This window comes from Salvelinus fontinalis, chromosome 42, assembly GCF_029448725.1.
Source record: "Salvelinus fontinalis isolate EN_2023a chromosome 42, ASM2944872v1, whole genome shotgun sequence".
NCBI classification, from domain to species: domain Eukaryota; kingdom Metazoa; phylum Chordata; class Actinopteri; order Salmoniformes; family Salmonidae; genus Salvelinus; species Salvelinus fontinalis.
This window is the reverse complement of record NC_074706.1, coordinates 18124284-18145810: the sequence shown is the minus strand read 5'-3', so window position 1 is coordinate 18145810 and position 21527 is coordinate 18124284. Positions and strand designations below refer to the sequence as shown.

At 47.3% G+C, this 21527-nt stretch overlaps 1 protein-coding gene across 7 annotated transcripts; it reads right to left on the bottom strand.

The window, feature by feature from the left end:
• Positions 1 to 345: 345 nt before the first annotated feature.
• On the bottom strand, positions 346 to 20250 carry LOC129841340 (lysine-specific demethylase 2A-like). 7 transcript variants are annotated; one of them, XM_055909564.1, is made up of 22 exons: positions 20069 to 20250; positions 13867 to 14005; positions 13489 to 13567; positions 13290 to 13336; positions 10719 to 10897; positions 10404 to 10510; positions 10135 to 10228; positions 9836 to 9989; positions 9474 to 9589; positions 9198 to 9324; positions 8640 to 8872; positions 8403 to 8480; positions 6842 to 7093; positions 6366 to 6500; positions 6022 to 6105; positions 5612 to 5920; positions 5036 to 5068; positions 3735 to 4921; positions 2836 to 2999; positions 2428 to 2574; positions 1956 to 2171; positions 346 to 1781 (listed from the first exon to the last, which is right to left on the bottom strand). In XM_055909564.1, the coding sequence occupies exons 1-22, from the start codon at positions 20228 to 20230 to the stop codon at positions 1600 to 1602; spliced, it is 4224 nt and encodes a 1407-aa protein (XP_055765539.1). In that variant the 5' UTR covers positions 20231 to 20250; the 3' UTR covers positions 346 to 1599. The 7 variants fall into 7 exon arrangements, with proteins under 7 accessions (XP_055765539.1, XP_055765541.1, XP_055765540.1 ...); XM_055909566.1 differs by lacking the exon at positions 20069 to 20250 and adding an exon at positions 18656 to 19691; XM_055909565.1 differs by lacking the exon at positions 20069 to 20250 and adding an exon at positions 16956 to 17295.
• Between the last annotated feature and the right edge of the window lie 1277 nt (positions 20251 to 21527).

Below are 21527 nucleotides of genomic sequence, written 5' to 3'. Positions count from 1 at the left end.
CCAATAGAGATGGTTTGGGATGAGTTGGACCGCAGAGTGAAGGAAAAGCAGCCAACAAGTGCTCAGCATATGTGGGAACTCCTTCAAGACTGTTGGAAAAGCTGTCATCAAGGCAAAGGGTGGCTACTTTCCATCTAAAATCTGTTTAACACTTTTTTGGTTACTACATGATTCCATGTGTGTTATTTCATAGTTGATTATTCTACAATGTAGAAAATAGTAAAAAAATAAAGAAAAACCCTTGAATGAGTGGTTACCAACTTTTATACAGTACCAACTTTTAAATGGTACTGTATATGGCTACTGACCTCCATTTCATTTAAATCAAGACGTGCGCGCACACTATTCATTGAAGATTTTTCTTGTTTTATTTCTCTTTTTTTCTTGTAAAAACCACAAATGAAAAAAAAAAAAGAATTTCTGCAAAACATTTCAGAAAATATTTATATCATTGATTGCAATGCTACAGGCATGTTCCAGTCCCATTGAGCAACTGCAGTAGGGCAACCAACACAATTCACCAAGATAAAGGTTGCAGCCCAAATGGTATCCTATTCTCTATATAGTGCACTTCTTTTTCAAAAGTAGTGCACTATATTGGGAATAGGGTGACATTTGGGACGCAACCCACGAGCCCTCTGGTTCAACACTAACAATAACATTATGGGGGATAGAGAGAGGGATGAACAAAACGTTACACCTCTAAAAAGACACAGAAAGGAAAGAGATGAACACGACAGGAGGAGGAAAATATTCTGTCAAATGAGGGAATTCAAAGACTATAACGTTAAGACCTGTAGTGGCTGGTAGTGAGAAAGGGAGTCAAGTAAAACTGAAGAGAGACTATGTATGTCCCAAATAGCACCCTATTCCCTATATAGTGTACTACTTTTGACTAGGGCTCCATTTGGGACGCAAACTAATGAGCGATACAGTACGGTTTTCATCCCAAAAAAACCTCACGGCTGTGAGCGTATCAAACAGAGAGGGGTGAGGATGGTGCGAAAAGAAGGAGGGACAGCGGGGCGGGGGGGTTCTAGGACAGGTTTGGCACCCGTTCGCATTTAATCATCCCGACGGCTCGGTTTCCCAAGGAGTCCATGGAAAGTTCAGCATAGAGTCTGGACCTAGTGGGATACCAGTCACGTCGGAGTCTTCTCCAGTCCCCTCCTCCAGTCCCCTTCCCTCTCAACCCCCTATGAAATCTAAACCCTGATTCACTCTACGGCTTTGTGGGACCACATCTTACAAACACCCACATTCAATCCATAGGGTTCCCATTTTCAGCCATGTAGCGTGAACAACACTAACAAGTGTCTGTGCTATTCAGAACTCCTAACCCGCCTAATAAACACATGACGCTGCAACAGCACATTCTACCCTCTCCTTCCACCACCCCTCCATGTCTTCCTATCACCCGTAGTGAGGAGTGCGAACATCTTTACATCTTTTTCTTTTGCTCGCCCTCCTTTTTTTCTGGAGCGCTTGTTCTCCGTTTCGGGGGAGGGGTGTTTGCTGCTCCCCCTCTCTCCCCCCTGGCTGGTGTGGGGTCTCTGTGTGCCCCTTGCGTAGGGGTACGAACGAGGGGGGGCGTCGGTTTTACGATATCCTCTGGATGAGTTTCTCCTCCGTCATACAGAACAGGACGCAGTGAGAGAGGTCCGAGATGAAGCCCTCGCAGCCCTGCCGCGTCACACCTTTACAGCCCCGCAGGTCCAGCAGCGCCAGGCCAGACGCCCTCTTCAGGTACGCCAGACAGCCGTCCGTCAGCTTGTTACAGCCTGGGGGAGGAGGGGGGGGAGGAGGGCTTAGACACAGGTAGAGGAGTACAACCTGTATGAAGGAAATGTGTTGGTGTACTTGCGAGGTTGATCTCAGGGATTGCAATATGTGTGTGTTCCTCCAAGGTTAATCTCTATGCATTTCATGGGATGTGTGTGTATGCGTGCGCCTACCTGCGAGGTTGATCTCCGTGAGTGTGTTACGTGTGTGTGTGCCGGCGGCGGTGAGCAGGCAGATGGACTGGTCAGTGAGGTCTCTGCAGTGGGCCAGGTCCAGCCTCTCTAGCAGGGGCATGTGACGGAGAATCAGCCTCAGGGTGGAGTCACTTATGTCCAGGCCAGCTAGACGCAGCACCACACAGCCACGCAGCCGAGACCGACTGTCACAACCTGCAAGGAGAGAGGGGTTAGATACGTACTGTAACACACACACACACCATTCAATACAAATACTTGCCAACCCAACCACCTAAAACACTAGATGAATTTATCACAGGGGCAGCTAGATAATTCCCCAAAGAAACCACTACAGTCAAAAACACACACACTCCCACAAACCAGTGGCCTGCTGCAGTTATAACAGCCTGTAGGAAAAGGAGAGAGAGATGTAACTCCTTACACCCCTAACACCTCAGTTACTATTGACCTGGTGGTGTGACCAGGTCCCTGATCTGGGTGTCTTTGACCCCCTCTGCCCAGCGCAGGTCCAGGGTACGGAGGCACGGCAGGCTGGGGGTGGACAGGGCTGACATGGACGACCAGGAGCAACCTGCTATCATCAACTCCTTCAGACCTGAGAGAGGAGAGGGGGGGGGGAGATTAATTCATCTTGCAATGTTGAGGTGTGTGTGTGTGTGTCGGACAGGCAGCAGGGTTGAGGTGTGTGTGTGTGTGTCTCGGACAGGCAGAAGGGTTGAGGTGTGTGTGTGTGTGTGTCGGACAGGCAGCGGGGTTGAGGTGTGTGTGTGTGTGTGTGTCGGACAGGCAGCGGGGTTGAGGTGTGTGTGTGTGTGTCGGACAGGCAGCAGGGTTGAGGTGTGTGTGTGTGTCCTACCTGGCAGGCGGTGTATGAGCAGGGTGATCTGTTTCTTGGACACGGGGGTCCAGGAGAGGTCCAGGGAGGTGGGCTGACGTTTGATGATGCCCTGCAGGGCCTGGGAGGAGAGAGAGGGACAACGCGATACATCCACACCACTCCACAGACGCTTGTCACAACTCCTACAGAGAGGAGAGAGAGGGAGGGAGAGGGCAAGAAAGGAGAGGGGGAAGCCAATAGAGGGGGGTAAAGAAATGAGGATCTGGACACAGTCTCGTTAGATAAAGGATGTCTCCTGTTTCTGGTTCAACAAAGCTTAAGTATTTTCCCATCCATAAAAATGACATCAGTCTCATCCTCTGGTGTAAAAAAACTGCTTTATGGAGAAGCCCTATAGAAAGTGTCCTTTCGTCCACAGATTACGGAGACAGTCATGCAACTTTATCGGATGAAAAATCCTAAAACTGTGTTGAAGCAGAAACAGGAAATAAACTCCTTTATCTATAGAAACAATAAAATAGGGCTGGTAATTGCCAGGGAACGCAATGTGATATTATCGCGATACTTCAGTGCCGATGCGACGTGATTCGATACTGTGATTTTAATGCGATTCAACGTTCCAAACATATTGCTCAGCGTTTTGCTCAGAGAGCCATGAGAAAACGAGTTTTAAATCAGTCACGGAAATAAGTGCTGAGAACAAAATTTGCTCCATATTTGAAAAAGACGGAGAACAAGCTATAAAGGAAAAACGAGCTCAAAAATAATATTGCGATATTATTAATGCGATATATCGGCAAAAAATAATATCCAAATATGCAACTGTAAAGCTTCCCCCCCCCCCCAAAATCCCTAAAACAAGCCATGCTAATGGCTGTGAATCTTACTCTAATAACAGAGGGACGGGTGTGACTCACCATTTGTACCAGGCCTTACAGACAGTCATACAGCTAGCCAGCTCGGCTCTGCTCAGGTAACGGAACACCGCCACCCACACCTCCTTCTCCCCTCCTTTCTCGTTTCCTACATCCTTGAAGGAGGGAAGCGACAGGAGCGAGGAAGGAGAGTGGGAGGAGTGGGGAGGAGGGGTGGGGGAGGCCGAGGAGTCGGAGGAGGAAGGAGAGGCAGTGTCCCTCTCTCTTTCCCTGTCTGCTGTGTCGCCGTGGGGATTGTTGATGCGGTGACGAGGCGGCCGGCCCACTGGATTCTTGGCGGGCTGTGCCAGGCCATTGCCGGCGGCGACCGTGCCGTTTTTGTGCCGCGTCTTCCCGAGGGTTTTATGCTGGACGTAACCTGGACCGCCGCCGTGGGTTCTGGGAGACATGGCGGCCTCCAGCTTGGGCACGATGGAGCCGGGGTGGCGTTTAGCCCTGGGGGGGCGTTGTAGGGTCACTGTCAGGTACGAGCCGTTTAGGAAGTCGTCGTTAAGGTCAGACACCAGGAGAACGGGAGGCTCTGGTTCGGAGTCTGACTGGTTCTCGTCGTCTTCCTCATCCTCGTCATCCTCGTCCACATCCTCATCCTCCCCCTCCAGGTCCCGAGCAGAGCTGTCTTCCTCGTCTTCATCGTCGTCTTCCTCGTCGTCCGTTCTCCTCCGCCTGCGGCGTTGCCGGTGGTGATGCTGCGGATCTTCCTCGCTGTCGTCATCTTCATCGTCGTCGTCATCATCATCATCGTCGTCCTCTGACTCGTCCCTGCGTCTCTGCATCCTGGTGCCTCCCCGGAGGCGCACTCTCCCGCCTCTCTCCCTGCGCCCCCCCTCCCTGTCCCCTCGCCCCACCCCCAGCCCCCCTCTGCCACGCCTCATCTTCAGGGAGGAGTGAGGGGCCAGCCCACTCCCACGACCTGCCCCTCTGTGGGAGGAGCCTCTCCAAATGCCTCGCCTCCCAGTCCCGTAGCCTCTTCGAGAGGCGGAGCCACTGCCGCGAGGGCGTGGTCCGGACATCTTCCTCCCCGCGCCGCCTCCTCCGCCCCTGGAGCCTTCCTCATCATCATCATCCTCATCGTCGTCGTCGTCATCATCGCTGCCTGAGTCATCGTCGTCGTCTCGGCGACGATAGATCTTGGCGATGCGGCCGTCGAGATACGAAGAAGACTTGCGTTTCTGGAAAGAGAGAGGAGGGAGGAAATGAGCGAGGGAGCGATGTATCCGTTAGGGTAAGAATGAAAAACAGTCTTTGGTTTAATTTAATACATTTTTATTGGCTGGCATACTTACCGCGTGTAACATTTTATTCTTGTCCCCTTTCACCTGAAATCAAAAAAGAAGAAAAACATCAATGCAACAGAAATTCACTGTTCATTGAATACTGTAACATCTCTGTTGACATAATGCCTGCTGCACTGTGAACACAGACAAGCACATTCACATCACAAGCCGCCGTTTCTCTCACTCAAACCTCCGCATGCTTTGGGCTGTCGTTCAGGCTACAAAGACTTTCTGCTCCACAAATACCGTCTCATATCGACTAGACCTGGGTTCAAATAGCTGAAAACCTCTAAATACTTTTAAATTTGCCTGGAATGCAAGATGTGCAGTTTTGGGACTATTCTATTGGAACATTAAGCTAGTGAAGCGCAAAACAAGAACAGATAAAGTATTTGAAATGACTTATAACTCAGGTCTGATATCAACCCTAAAGCAAAGGGTTCTGCATTCGCCCAGTATTTGTGGAGCCCAAAGCACCACGTCTCCCCCAGCCCCTCCCCTCGTCAGTCAGAGCAGCGGTAGGCGCGTGATGATGATGTAACGGGCGGGGGGGGGGGAGGACGGTGGCGGCGGTAGGCCTCTCACCCTCTTCCTGCGCCCGCTTGCCCATCTCCCCGCCCGCTTGAGGCCGCGCTGCTGTGGTAGTAGCTGACCAGGGGAGGGAAGGGGCGCCTCTGAGGACCAGGAGGAGGAGGGGGGATTGGGAACCAGCCCTGGGTGTAGCAGTAACGCCCTGCCCCAGCCCTCATCCCCCAACCCAGGAGCAGAGCCTGGCTCCATGGAGACCCCTAGAGGCCCCTGGGAGGAGGAGAGGGCGGCGGGGGAGAGGGGGCTTGCGCCAGCACCGAGGCCAATGGACGCCCCGCTGTCGTCATCATCATCGGTACCCGAAGACTGACACACAGCACAGGGAGAGAGTCACGGCCGTTAGCTAGCCGGGACACAGTGATGTGTGTGTGTGTGAGAGAGTGTGTAGATAAAGGAGGAGGGTCTACCTCAGTGTCGGTGATTCCCAGAACACATTTGGGACACTCCCAGCAGCTGGGCAGATCTGTGTTCACCACACCCTCCCCTGTTACCTAGAGAGACAGAGAGAGCGAGAGAGGTGGAGGGAGAAAAGGATGGTTAGAGATATGTAGAGCATTTTGTTTGAGAACAAGAGGAAAGAGGGAGAGTTTAACCTCCCTCTGTACTGATGTCACCAGACAAGTGACTTTGTGTGGTCGTGTGTTTGAATGCTGATTAGATTGCGAGAGCTCTGGTGAGTAAGATGTACTTACGGCAAATGAAGCTGAAACTTGAAGGTAGGGTATAGTTTGAGGAGTGTGTCGGGGGTTACCTTGAGGCAGGCGGGGTGGGCTATCTGGGCACAGTTGGAACACTCCATGAGGGTGAGGGCGAAGACTGGCCCCTCTCCTCCCTCCTGGTTCCCCTCTCCACAGAGCTCACACACCACTGACAGGGGCAGACCCGGCTGGAGGAGAGAGAAACAGAGGAGTTAATACACTGAGACTAGTATATTCTGTCAGAATGAATCAAACACACACACACACAGTATACTAGCTGGGAAAATAGAGATAAAGAGTAAGGACACAGGCATCAAAGCCAAGCAGTAAGTGACACACAGCTAGCGGAGGGAGAAAGTGACAATGCTTCTACTGTACAAATGAGACAGCTCACACACACATCAAACACCCCCCCCCCCCCCCCCCTCTCACACACAGAGACACACACACACATCAAACACTTACACCCCCACCCCCCCACCCATCCTTCTCTCACACAGAGACACACCCCCCTCCCTCTTTCTCTCACCGCCAGACACTGTCGGAGCACGCAGGTCTGTTTGAGTTTCCCCGGCCCGCCGAACTTCTTCATGTCCCTGCAGAAGTTACAGTCCCCGCACTCCGTCCTGACGCACGCCTCGCAGCGCTTACACCGCACGCGCCGCCGCCGCAGCACGGACATGGAGGAGGCGGGCTTCTGGGGGCGCGGGGTCACCACCGTGGCAGACAGCTTGGGACGAGCCACCGGCGGAGGAGGGGGAGGAGGCTGGTACCACGACGGCTGGGGGTGAGAATGAATGGGATAAAGGTCAATTCAACATTTTTTTTGGGGGGGGGGGGGGGGCGAAGGCAGGCAACAGTCCAGCACTAGGCTTAATCTCTGTCTGGAAAAGCATCCCTCTGTGGATTAAATGACCCTTTGATTTGGGAGTCAGATAAGTAGATGGGTTTTAAGCGTTTGAGGTGTGGAGCAGTCTAAGAACCTGGCATGATTCGCTCTCGTCTTATGACAATGTACAGTACGCGTGCGTTAACTCCTCACACTTGTGGGTAGAGGCCTATATGGACAGGGCTACATTGAAATGGTTCTTACAGAACCATTAAAAGCAAATTAATAAGAATGGTAGCAACTGTTATTGGTTATTATGGGAAAATGATTCAACCAAAGTTGAGAACAACAGTTCACCTGACAAGATTGAATCCCAACATTAAACTTGATTTTATGTGCATTTTACATTTACTGTCATCTGTATACTTCCAGTAACATTATTTAAAACATTATTAAATTCAATGCACTTTTATGTGAAGAGTCTTCAACTATAAAAAGGTCATTTTTTAGCTCTCCTAGCTGTGCCGTTGAGGAACTAGAGCAAGTACACTTGTAGTTGATTTGTTTGGAACACAGCCCTGCATCCCCGCCATCACACAATTACTGTTGTGGTTCACGCTGTCCAAAAACATCTCATTATAAACTGCTGTCTGGGTCAAGTGGGCATCATTTGAAAACTTGTTTAAAATACGATCTTAGTGTTTAGCTTTCACACGGCAATCCAGAGAAACGGAATTTCGGTGTGCGTAGAACCGAGTCAGGAGTGCATTCGTGTGCGTGATACGCCGAAAATGTTCTCCACAATAAACAAACAGACTCATTCAGTTCAGAACAGGGTATGACACCATGCCATCTTGTAACTGTACGTCAAACAGTGATCATAAAGCGTTGACGCTGTATACGACACAAGTTTTATATGGAAATGTGAAGTGCACATTTGGACTCACAGGTGTTTAGCTTGTATGACGTCAGAGCGGTATTTATTATCATCCTCAATGTTTAATCTTTCAAAATACATAGAGTCCTCACTCAGACCCCCCAAAAATTAGGAGGGGTGGGGGTCAACTTCTTGTCGTGCGGTGCTCGAGTTTATAATGGCTGTCAGGAGCTGTGAAGCGGAGAACCTGAGCTCTGACGTCAGGTACAGCATGTTACCGTACAGCCGCTGGCGTCCCAATTAAGGCGCTTATCAGTGGCCAAACTGAACCCGTTTACGAGTTACTATGAGCATGTGACTGAATGTGGCGTGTGTCCTTCTCACCCTAGTGGGCCACTTGACGATGGGCTTTCCAGTGTAGGACAGTTTGGGGATGTCATTAGCATGCTCCTTCAGCAGGGCCTTAGAGAAGACAAGAAGGTTAATACATGAACAAAAAGACACACTTTATAATACATGCCATTCAGCAGACGCTTTTATCTAAAGTGACTTAGTCAGTCATGCGTGTATCCATTTTGATATTTAACTCTGCCAGGCACCCTGTACCCACTCAGCACTCACCCTGATGTCGTGCAGCAGCGCGGGAGCATTGTGTATGCCCGCCGGGACACAGTTCTTCTGTGAGGGCAGTGACTCCAGCTTCCCCAGCAGGTTCCACAGCCCCTCCAGCTCAAAGGGCGTCAGGTGAACCTTCACCCCGGGCTTAGAGCCCCGCGTCGGGGGAGCCTCCTCTTCATCCTCCTTCTGTGTGTGGCCGTTGACCGACTCACAGGTGGAGGGGTCTCTGGTAAGACCTGGAGGGAGGGAGGGACGGAGAGATTAAGAGGTGGAGCTGGAAAGATAAGACACTTCACAGAGAAATTCAAGGTTTTCTAGTCTAACACGTAATACGGAGAACGCACGCCTCAAGTTCTAGATCTCGTGTTGTCATTCAAACGTAACCACCTAATATAGAGTAATGGTGGTTAGAGAAGTGCTGAGCTGCCTGCTGTAAAGCTGGAATAGTAGAGGTAGAGTGTAGAGAGAGATGGAGGGGGTGAGAGAGCAGAGGTGGGGGGGAGGGGGTGAGAGAACAGAGAGACAGAGGGGGTAGTGAGAGGAGGTAGCGTTGGCACTGACCGATGCCCAGGGAGTGTTTCTGGAAGTCAGGCGTGAGGTAGGAGGTGTTGGTCAGACTGAAGAGGTATCTCTCCAACACGTACCAACACATCTCATAGTAGAACGGGTAACGGAACTTAGCTGGTACCTGCACAGACACCAAGTTCAACTTATTAGTAACTTCCACGACATACATAGGAACTTCTCTTCTACGAGTGCTCAGGAATAAAAACATTCAGTTCATTTAGAAGAGAGATTAAATGGAAGAGAGAGAGTGTGTGTGTGTGTGTGTCCCACCCGTGTCCTGTCCTCGATGCTGTAGATGTTGAGCTGCATGGGGATGTTGAAGCTGTGGAGGAAGTTTCCCCCAAACACCAGGGTGTCCACTGGAGTGTAGACCGCATGGATCCAACCTGACAGGACACAAACAAAGATAAACATTAGAAACAGGAACACACAACACTAGGTTGACGTTCAAACGGTTAAATATCTGTATGTGCCAAAGCACAAGTACAATTCAAAGTGTATTTATTATGGATCCCCAAGGCAGCAGCTACTCTTCCTAAGGTTCAGCAAAAATAAGGCAGTTACACATTATTATTATTTTTTTAACATTACAATACATATACACCAGATTTCACTACATATTAAGTGGGTACCTGAAGGGATCATGAAGGTATAGCCCTGCTTCAGCTCTATCCTCTGACAGTCCTGGGCCTTGTCTCCCAGGAAGATGTCTCCCTGTTTCCCTGACAACACCCAGTCCTCATACAGCTCCAGGTTCTGAGGCGTGGGCGGGATCAGCCAGAACACCTGACAGGAAGCAAAGGGGTCAGAGGTAAGAAGTGAGAGGAAACAAGAGTCGCTCTTACTCGAGTCCCAAGTTGTAGGGGTCCGAGTCTTAAGTCGAGACTCGAGTCCAAGTCGTGCAGTGTGAGATTAAGTCGTTCGCTCTTACCTTGCCTCCCCGCAGTATGTGGTACCAGACCGAGGAACCTCCGAAGTCAATGTGGAAGTCCGTGTAGCAGCCCTGCACACTCATTAGACAGTACCTGGAACACATGTTGGAGGAGGGAAAAGGGGGAAGGAGAATGCAGTTGATGAGGGAGAGGGTCTCACTTCTGCACTTTGGGGTACTGCATGTCTGTGATGGGAGTTGGTGGAGCCTGCAGACCCTGGTCAATAGTTGTGCACTACATAGGGAATGGGGTGCCATTTGAGCCTTACTTCTGCACTTTGGGGTACTGCATGTCTGTGATGGAGTTGGTGGAGTCTCTCTGTCTCTCCTTCAGGTGCCGAGGCCACATGTTGTCCACCCAGTCTATGATGTCCACCTGATAGGATACACAGGAGGAGGTAAGAACAGACAGGAGGGTGTGTGTGTGTGTGCCGATATGTGTTTGTGTGTCTGCGTGCTAATATGCCTGTGTGTGTGTGTGTGTGTGTCTCATACTGGCAAACGCTGCCCTCCGGATCAGGTTCGTGAGCTTGGTGTGTGTGAGAGTGTCCGTGCGTTCCTATGTGTATATATATCAGACTGACCGATGTAGGCCTCTGGACCAGGTTCTCCAGTTTGGTGTGGCTAAACTCCAGGCTGATGACGTTGTAGAGTTTGTCCCTCTGGGAGGGGGGCGTCTCGTAGTAACGTCGCCACTGGGCCATAGACATCTCTATACCCTTCTGAGTGCTCACATCCATCACGTCAATCATACGCCTGCTGCCTGGGAGAGCCAAGGAGGGAGGGAGAGAGAGAGGATGGGGGAACAGACAGATGGGTGACAGAGGAACAAAGGAGAGAAAGAGGAGACAGACAAAAAGGTGAGGAGGAGGAAAAGGTAAGAGATTATTTAGTATTTTATTGAGATCCCCATTAACTGTTGCTGAAGCAGCAGCAACTCTTCCTGAACATGAAATAATACAGAACATCAATAGACAAGAACAGCTCAAGGACTGAACGACACCAATTTAAAACGAGAATAGAACATAAAGGTCCTACTGACAGGTACCCACACATCCGTACATGTACAGTGCATTCTAAAACTATTCAGACACGTTGCCCTTTTCCACTATTTGTAACATTACAGCCTTATTCACAAATGGATAAAATCTACACACAATACCCCATAACGGCAAAGCAAAAACAGCTGTAGATTTTTTTTTGCTAATTTATTAAAAATAAAAACAGAAATACCTAATTTACATAAGAATTCAGACCCTTTGCTAAGATATTTGAAATTGAGCTCTGGTGCATCCTGTTTCCATTGATCATCCTTGAGCTGTTTCTACAACTTGATTGGAGTCCATCTGTGGTAAATTAATTGATTGGACATGATTTGGAAAGGCACACACCTGTCTATTTAAAGGTAGCACAGTCGACAGTGCATGTCAGAGCATAAACCAAGCCATGAGGTCGAAGGAATTGTCTGTAGAGCTCCGATTGCGTCGAGGCACAGATCTGGGGAAGGGTACCAAAACATTCCTGCAGCATTGTAGGTCCTCAATAACACAGTGGCCTCCATCATTCTTAAATGGAAGAATTAAGGAACCACCAAGACTCTTCCTAGAGCTGGCCGCCCGGCCAAACTGAGTAATCGGGGGAAAAGGGCCTTGGTCAGGAAGGTGACCAAGAACCAAAATGGTCACCAACAGAGCTTGAGTTCCTCTGTGGAGATGGGAAAATCTTCCAGAAGGACAACCATCTCTGCAGCACTCCACCAATCAGACCTTTATGGCTAGACGGACACCACTCCTCAGTAAAAGGCTCATGACAGCCTGCTTGGAGTTTGCCAAAAAGCACCTAAAGGACTCTCAGACCATGGGAAACAAGATTCTCTGCTCTGATGAAACCAAGATTGAACTCTTTGGCCTGAATGCCAAGCGTCATGTCTGGAAGAAACCTGGCACCATCCCTACGGTGAAGAATGGTGGTGGCAGCATCACGCTGTGGGGATGTTTTTCAACGGCAGGGACTAGGAGACTGACTAGTCAGGATCGAGGGAAAGATGAATGGAGAAAAGTACAGAGAACCTTGATGAAAACCTGCTCCAGAGCGCTCAAGTCCTCAGACTGGAGTGAAGGTTCACCTTCCAACAGGACAACGACCTTAAGCACACAGCCAAGACACCGGAGTGGCTTCGGGACAAGTCTCTGCATATCCTAGAGTGGCCCAGCCACAGCCCGGGTTGGAACCCGATCGAACATCTCTGGAGAGACCTGAAAATAGCTGTGCAGCGATGCTCCCCATCTAACCTGACAGAGCTTGAGAGGATCTGCAGAGAACAATGGGAGAAACTCAAATACAGGTGTGCCAAGCTTGTAGCGTGTCATACCCATATTTATTTTTAGGCAAAAATGCATAAAAACATGTTTTTGCTTTTTCATTGTGGGGTATTTGATCAATTTTAGAATACGGCTGTAACGTGATAAAAAGTGAAGGGGTCTGAATACTGGCTATCAGTTAATTAGGTCAGATGGGGAGAGGCCTTGTTCTGTGAGGTGTTGTTTTGAAGCACAGTTTTTTGCAGTTTTCTTGAGTCATTTGAGATGGGTGTTCCGTGAAATAATGGCTCTATAGAATACTGTGCGTTGCCTTGAATTGCTTCTCAATTTGGGGACTGAAGAGACCCCTGGTGGCATGTCTGGTGGGTAAGTACGCCTGTCAGAGCTATATGTAAAATGATTATACAGACAAATTTGGAAATTAACACTATTTCTCACAAGAATTGATGCAGTCAATCTCTCCTGTACTTTGAGCAGAGAGAGACGGTTGACACGAGCCCCCTGTGTACATTGAAGGTCAAGACATGCTGCTCTGCTCTGGGCCAGCTGCAGATTTTCTAAGTCCTTCTTTGCAGCACTTGACCATATCACTATTAGATCAAACTAGAGCCTGCAGGCTTGTTTGGTCGACTGTGGTGTTAAAAATGGAAGGGAGGGAAATAAAGGAGATGTAAATGAGGGAGTGTTAAAAAAGCCAAAAGAAATGGAGGAAGAGTTAGCATTAAAATAGAGTGTGGGTGAAGGAGAGAAATTGGAGAAAAAGGGTGGGTGAAGGAGAGAAATTGGAAAAGGGGAAGAGGCGTGTTTGGATAGAAACACTGGAGGGAATCTTACCGACAAATATCTTGACGTCGTTCACACTGAAGTCTGGATCTGGCATCCTTTAGAGAACACAACAAACCGGGGTTACATATTACTCATTACATATTACTCATTACAAACTTTAATGCAATTTCAGCCATTCTAATCGCCCCAGAGAGAATAAAGCGAGTGCGTTTCCAACAGAGTTTGGAGGGGGAAAAGGAGGACGTACTTGATGCCCAGTCCGTCTGGCTTCTCAAAGATGATCGGGTCCCTCAACCCACCTCTTTGGATGTACTCAAACGTGAGGTCTGGAAAAACCACACACACACACGATATTCCATAAACTAAACAGGAATCATATAAGCTACTCAAGTTTGTAACCCTATAGCATACTACTACTGTCAAAAGGTGAATGCACCAATTTGTAAGTCGCTCTGGATAAGAGCGTCTGCTAAATGACTTAAATGTAAATGTAAAAGAAGTGCATTATATAGGGAATAGGGTGCAATTTCAGACGCAGCCAATGTCTCCAATATTTAGCCAAATCCAAACCCTCCACTGTAGAAGGACATATAGATTTAGGATTACGATGACCCCCAACACTGACCTTTTCCCTCCATGCGTTTCACCCTGTCTGAGGTGAACCTTTCGCTCCTCAACTTCTCCTCCAGGTCAAAGGTCCTCTTCCCCTCGATCTCGTCGTCCGAGATCCCATCGTCATGGTAGCGCCGCCTCGTGCCCGACCGCTGGAGTGAGGAGGGGGAAGAGAAAAGAGAGGAGGAAGAGGTAAGAGGGGGAGCAAAATAGAATAGGAAAGAGGAATGTGAGGAAGAGGGAATAAAGAGCAGAGATTTACCTCAATGTGTTCAGCAGCTGTATACCCTTTAAATCCCATCGAGCACTATTTTAGGGTATTTACTGTACTTTTTAATAGTTAGGCTTAATACTTCTAGGTTCTTTAAGGTATTTCTGTCAAATGTAACGCTACTTAAAGACAGCAGCGTTTGGCTGTGTTAACAACGCTCCCACACAGTTACCTGCTGCTCCCTCCTACAAAAAGAAACCTGCTCTCGTGCCAAGAGATTGAAGTCTCAAAACAGCAACACGCACTAAGGCAAGGAAGAATGAACATACCCACACAAACCCATATCAACACAGAACACACACATAGTACATTGATGTTCAGGCTAGGGTATCAATTCTCTAATGTAGCCCATCATTAATTTCCCCTCACACCGACTCTCCCTTCTCTCAGAGATCAGGGGATAAAGAGAGGGAGAGAAAGAACAGGGGGAAGGGAGGGGGGGTAACTGGAACCTTTCTTTACCCAGTGCTTCAAGGGCAGAACAGATAGAAGGATAATCCCCCCCCCCCCCCCTCCCCTAAACCTAACTCAAGGACCATGCCCCTTCCCCCTGCTCAAAAATGTCCCCCATCCCCACTACTTTTTCACCACCTCTATCTGTCAGCTGAAAAGCTTGATGCTTCATTGACGGTGGTGCTCCTCCATCTTTACACTCCTGGACAACAATTGCCAGGCTAACTGGTTGTTGTTCCAATCTAACCATCTAGAAAATGTAAAGCCCAATGAAATTCCCACCTAGGTTTATAAGATATTAGGTAGAAGTCCATAGATTTTAAGTTTGTAAAGCAGCCGGCAACGCAAGTTCAAGAGGACACATAAAATTTGGATAAATATGAGCAAAAAAATCATCTAGTTATCCAATGTCCACCCCCACTCATCATCCTCAAGAACACATGCTAGGTTATAGTAAACCCCCTTTTAGTGTCCATCCATTCTCACTGCCTTGCATTGGGTTGACAGCTTCAATGATTAAAAAAGCATGGTGAGTTCAAAGGGGACTTCTCAAAAAACCTAGGTAGGTAATAAAATAAAAGCAATCTGGCTGACATGTAGCCCCCCATAAAATGATTATTTTTTGGCCTGAATCCACATAATCCCCCCCCCCCCCAATTCAATTTTCTCCGTTTTGTTTTTCCATGTTTCTGTTAAACATTTATTTTCTGTATTTTTAAGAAATACAACATTTAATGTTCTAAGTGCACAACAATGGATACACCACATCAGGAGACTACTTTTGCAGTCTTGGAAAAATCAAAGACATTTTCAATTATGGGTGTAGTTACCCTTTAAAGCAAGTGCCCTTTGGTTAACATGTTTCTGTGGCGCTCATGTGATTGCAGAGTCTGCAAAAACAAATGGCTATTGGATTGACGCAAATAATCATGATATCATTCTGCCAGAAAGGCAGAGGCTACTTTTTAGTTAACATTTAACTGAGAAGATTTTTCAGAAAGCCTTTCCATCTACCAGCAGATGGTTATCATTAGCAGCATCACTAACAGCTACACAAAGTGGACCAGGGAGTGGGCCAGGGTTGCCATAGCAATGCACCAGCTGACCCAGGGAGGGAGGGGGGGGGGGGGTCCAGCAGCCCAGAGCTCAGTGACAACAATAAGAGATGTCGGAGAATGCAATCTCTCCGCCCGTCTCACACACACACACATCTAAAACATCCTCAGCCGGCCCTGAACACACACACCTCTAAACATCTTCAGCCTGAACATGAAACACACACAACTCCTTGCAAACACCGCACAATGTGAAACGACCTCGCTGTATTGTCCACCGGTCAGCCACAAGCCAATGCCACTCCACAGCAGGACATTAAGCAGCACTAGTATCCACCGCTGTAGCAGCCAAATCAGTGACACCAGATGCAGCACGAGGCACCTGCCCTACCTCCAATATCTCACTGCCCATCTGCCAGCCGCCGCAATCCTCCTTGGCTCCGGGCAGCCCAACCCTTCAAAAAGACAACCCTGGCCCAGTAAATTCAAAGTCCATTATCCATCTTTAAGCCAGGTTTGACGAGAGAGCTTTGTTCCATTCAGGCGGTTTGGTAGAGGAGACAAACACAACGGCATTGCAGTGAATTGCAGCGAGCGGTGTAATGCAGTGCGCCAGTCCGTCTGTGCTCCCCTGGGCCGGTGCCCAGTACAGCGGACAGTGGCTACGTGTACCCAAATGGCTCCCTAGATAGTGCACTACGTAGGGAATAGACTGCCATTGGAGACACAGACAGCGACGCACTACGCTGCCACAGCACCCGGCGAAACCAACCACCTTTAACGGAGACATCACACAGACCAGCTGCTGGTCACACACACACATACACCGCAGTGTCCAGCTCCACCTAGTATTCCCAAGGCGGGAATTTGGCTTGTATGACGACAAACTCTAGAGAGAGAAACAGTCTGGAGGGGTGCGGGAGGGATCCGTCTGGGAGATGCCTTGGCTGGGGAACGGCAAACAGCCAGGGCCCCTGTCTAGATCCTGGGTCTCCAGGCCGCCCACTCACTCAGCTACTGAAGAAACAATGGACGACCCTGAGCTACACAATCACACCACGACGCCTGAGCAACCACAGTGGGTAAGGGCCGACTCAGTATCTAACCGCATTGTCCATGTTTATTATCAAAGATCATCGCCAAGAGACGGTGGATCTCAGAGCCAGTACAAGCAGGGTTACAGATGCTCTCTCTCCCCCTCACTGCAGCAATCCAGTATCCTCTTTTTCATCCCAATTGTATTACATTTCTCTTGCCCTTTCCCTCTCTTGCAGTGCGCCTTGGGGAATCCTGTGGGATGGAGAGATTCGACACACCTCGCACCTTCAGTGTCACCATTACATCCCTCTTCCTCTCTTTATCTTTCTTCTTCTTTTCCCACATCCCTTCATCCCCGGCGTAGTGCAGCAGCATCTCTGTTCACAATCCTCCGCTCCCCCCGCCTCTCTTTTTAGAGTGAAAAAAAGGCCTGCGGTCTATCCAGCTCTGTCATCCTTTCGCCTCTGCAGTGCCCCCCCCCCCATATCATCATCATCATCATCATCTCCATCCGCATTTCTGCTCACATGGCCAGTCAGGCAGCCAGCCTCTCCAGTAACTTCTCTCTCTTCACACAGAGCAGACAGTGTGCTCTCACCACAGTGTCCTCTCCACTCACACACATCCTCCCCTCCAATCCACTTCTCCTGTTTCATCACTTACACTGTTGTACTGCATGCAATATGCCTTCTGGAGATGCATGGCTCAAAGTACAGGCAAAGAAAAAGAGCTCCCTCCCTCTCCCTAACAGACCAGAGACTAAGAGATGTAGAACTGACCACTACTGCCTAAATCTCATCCTACTCATAATTGATAAAACTTTATCTCTGCATCAGAGGAGTGATGCTGCCTGGCTACTGCTCTGAGCGATACATGTTCTGCTTATACTCCCACAAACGTGACTATCGTCTGAAACTCAACTTTAACAATCACAACACACACACACACCATTGTATACTATAAACATAATGTCCACGGTCCATTGTCTAGTAAAAGCCTTTGTGTCACCTCACCTGTAACTATCCAGATTCTGCACAGTCAGGTAGGCTGAGACCCTAGTCACCCAATTTCACCCTGCAGTACACATTCAAATTTGCTCAACAGGCGTGAAGCCAAGGATAGGAAGCCAAGGTATCTGGCTTCTGATACCCAGAACAAACCAGAAATGCAATTACAATCAAATACAAAAAAATAAAAGACTACTCACCTCAAACATATCAATCAATAATCTTATCTGACATGTTGGACCCTCAATCAAAAATGCACCATGTAACAAATGTGCAATGTTCCTTTTCAAGGATTTAGCTAGATCTGACACTAATCCCAGCCATTGCCCAACCCAACCATGTTCACTGCTCCAGACATAGTTGATCCGGTCCTCTTTAACCAAATGTCTTCTGCTCGGGTTTGCTTTTACAATGTTTTGGCGCGACTGACATGATGCACACTCCTGGCAGGGTTTAACCCCCCAAACAATGAACCTGGCTCCTCTTAAAATGACACCCGCTTCCCTTTATAATGCACCACTTTTGACCAAAGAGCCTGTTTTCCGTGCTCTCTCAAATTACAGTCAAGAGTGCCAATCTGGACTACATGACACCATCAAGCAAGACAAGTCAGAGACAAACTTCTCAGCTTTTTGGTATTGGAAACAAATTAAATTGTTACTTAGGGGGGAAAAAACACCACAGTTATTCCCATAACCTAAATGATGAGGTATTGGATTTGAAACGTAGACTAGTAAGGTTATAACTCACTTCCTCTCTGTCTTTATAATCCCAACATCTCAATCCACATGCATAGTTTAAAAACACAACAAATAATTAAATATCCATACTACGCACCTTTCAATATAGTTAGTAACTATCGGTAGTCCATGCCATTTCAGATCGTTCATCACCGTCTAAAGTAACGTTAGCTAAGAACTCTTACTACAGACAAAACAGGGAGACATTGAAATAACGCTGGGCCAACTTGTTACTTACCAGTCGCTTGCTGAATCGTGGTCGACGCTTATCTTCCATGTTTAATGACTTTCACTTGAGACAGTGGACTGCTTTGGTAGGCGGTTCGCCGATACACGTGGGTGCCTGACTGCGCTGTCAAGCTACTGAACACTACAACTAGCTCGTGATTGGAAATGTAGTTTGACTTTATTTGACAGAGCTAAACTAACTTAAACATTACACTACTAGAAATTAGCTATGTCTACTGTCACTTGCGGGTTAAAATAGCCCTTCAAATCGGACAAACTAAATCTAAAATACAGTCAGAAACGTAGCCAAGTTAATACATTTTGATTTGATTAAAAAACACCGTACGAATAAAGAGCGTTTACACATTGTAACGTAGTTTATTAATTTTTTTACAGCTAACGGTAGATAATTACCACTAAGACATAGCTAGTGAAATAGTAAAGATGCTAGCTATCCCCCACTAAAGGGAAGCATTGTTGTCGATCACCAAAACAAAACCCTACCGAGAGAATGGGATTAACTAGAAAATTGTTGTTTGTGTTTATAGCGCCAATATTGCATTTGGGATTATAGTGTGGTACATTATCTAGCGTTTAGCGTGTTATAGCTAAAGTTAGCTATGGAGTGTAGCTTACTATTAATACAATTTAGACACTTGTCTGGCTAGTTTTAGGGGGGTGAGGGGGGGGGGGGGTTACCAGTCCTGGGTTATTTGCGGCAAGTAACGTTAGTTCACACACATTTTCTTATGCTGAACAACAAACTGTTAGCTAAACTAAAACGAACGTCCGAGTTTAAAATGCAACCGCAGACAGCGAACAATCTATTATTTCCAAGGGAACTTTCCGTTTTGTCTTTTGGAAAACTCCACCCAAAGAGTTTAGGAAATCATTAAAATCGGGTAATATTAAATGACAATTAAGTTCTGTTAAAATCGACAGAGAACGCTGGTTTAAAATCGCAGTTTTATATGTATAATATCCGATAAAGTCGGCAGTCGGCCATCCGCCGCCATTTTCATCTCGTCACAAAACGCCACTAGTTTCTCAAGACCCGCCTACAACAATGCAATCGTCCAACGACAGCAAAGCCGGCGAGGCCCTAAATGGTCGGTAATTATGCCACTCAGAAATACATTTACGATAGGGATTGGACAAACATACAACAAAAAGTGCAAACGATACGTGAATGACCAATTACATTGCAAGTTATTGGACGACTCGAACTCCAATTGGCGACCATTTTGCTACCATCTTCAGAGGAGAATAATAATTGGTCAACATACAAAAGGGGTCAATAAAGCAGCCAATGAACTATCACGCAATTCAGACATCGTGTTACCCAACTCAACCTTACAAAAATTGCCAGACCAGCCATACAACTTAGGAACCCATAAAAATCAAATGTATTTCTGTTACACACCACCATGATTGAGTAGAACTGTTCAAGGACGGTCGACCGGGCCAGTTTGCGTAGTCTGCTTCCTGGCTTCTGCTGTGTCTTGACTCCCGGAGCTTTGCATTGCTGAGACACGTTTTCTGGGTAGCTACTTCTGTCTTGGGTTGCTACAGCAAAGCCGCCCATTCATGGCAGTTGTAATCCGGAAGCGGCTGTCTATTGGTCCCACAGTTGGGTGGATGGCAGCAATTGGAGGCTTTGGCCTGCCAATTAAACAATATACAGACGGCGAGAGATGTCAAAGGCAAGCCGTTTCGTTTTATTTTCTATTTTTCAAAGCAGTTTAAAATAATTGAATAATGAAAATTTACAAATAAAAACACTTGGCAAAGGGCGAATCTTTTTTTCTTTTATTCTTTGTCAACAGACGGGAAAGGCTACTAAAACTGAAATCTGACCTTACATTTTGATCAGATAACATTTTCCATATAAATGCCTACAAAATCACTACAAACGTATGCGACTGAAGACACAAACACATATTGGCTATTCACTTGATACTACTTGCTTGCTCACATCACAACAAAAATACTATCTTATCTATTATTAGATAGGATAGAGCAATGACTAACATAAATAAACCCTGGACTGTTGATGCTATGTATTGGCCAATGAAATACTTTGAAACCACCGGTCGGCCATATTGGCATTCCCTTGAAGGTGCAGTCCTCCATAGGAACGAATGGAATTCTACAGTATTTCAAGGACAAAATTACATGTATTTAAGTATTTTTGTTGTTGTAGTGGTGACAGTAACATTAGTACTCTCCCCATTTAAAAAAAATGTTTAGCTCACATAATATAAATTAAAAGTATGCATTAAAGTGTATTTCATTTTTTTTGTAAGTGTCAAAAACGAATGTAGACATTAACAAATCCATTTCTATAGCTTCCAAAATATTTTTAACTCTTGAGGATGATTACCAAGATGGCTGCACGGTGGCGTCAATACAGCGCCCCCTGACAGTCATCCAGGGTTTATACACATCATTTCTAGAGAGAGTGCATGTGACAGTTTGACACAGGCATGCCCCCTGGTGGTACATGCATCGACACACATGTAGGATAAAAAAATTAAACACGTGGGTGAAATATTATGCAATAACTTCCAACACACAATAACACAATAACAACATAAAAGCGGGCCATTTTGGGGTCATTTTGATTACTAGCTGTCAGTAGGGCAGTGAGAAATTGTATAGTTTTTTAATCATCGTTTTATCATCATATTATTTTGTTTACCAATATCTTTAGGTTACTTGACATGATTACACAGTGTTAACGTTCACCTGTCTTTCGCCTAGATTATTAAGGAAGCACACTACCAAAGCTAATTGACACAAATCCTTGAAGTGGGAAAAGGAGCTGTGGGGGGAAGCATGCCTGAAAAGAAAAACGAGAGAGAGAGGGAAAAGAGGGGGAC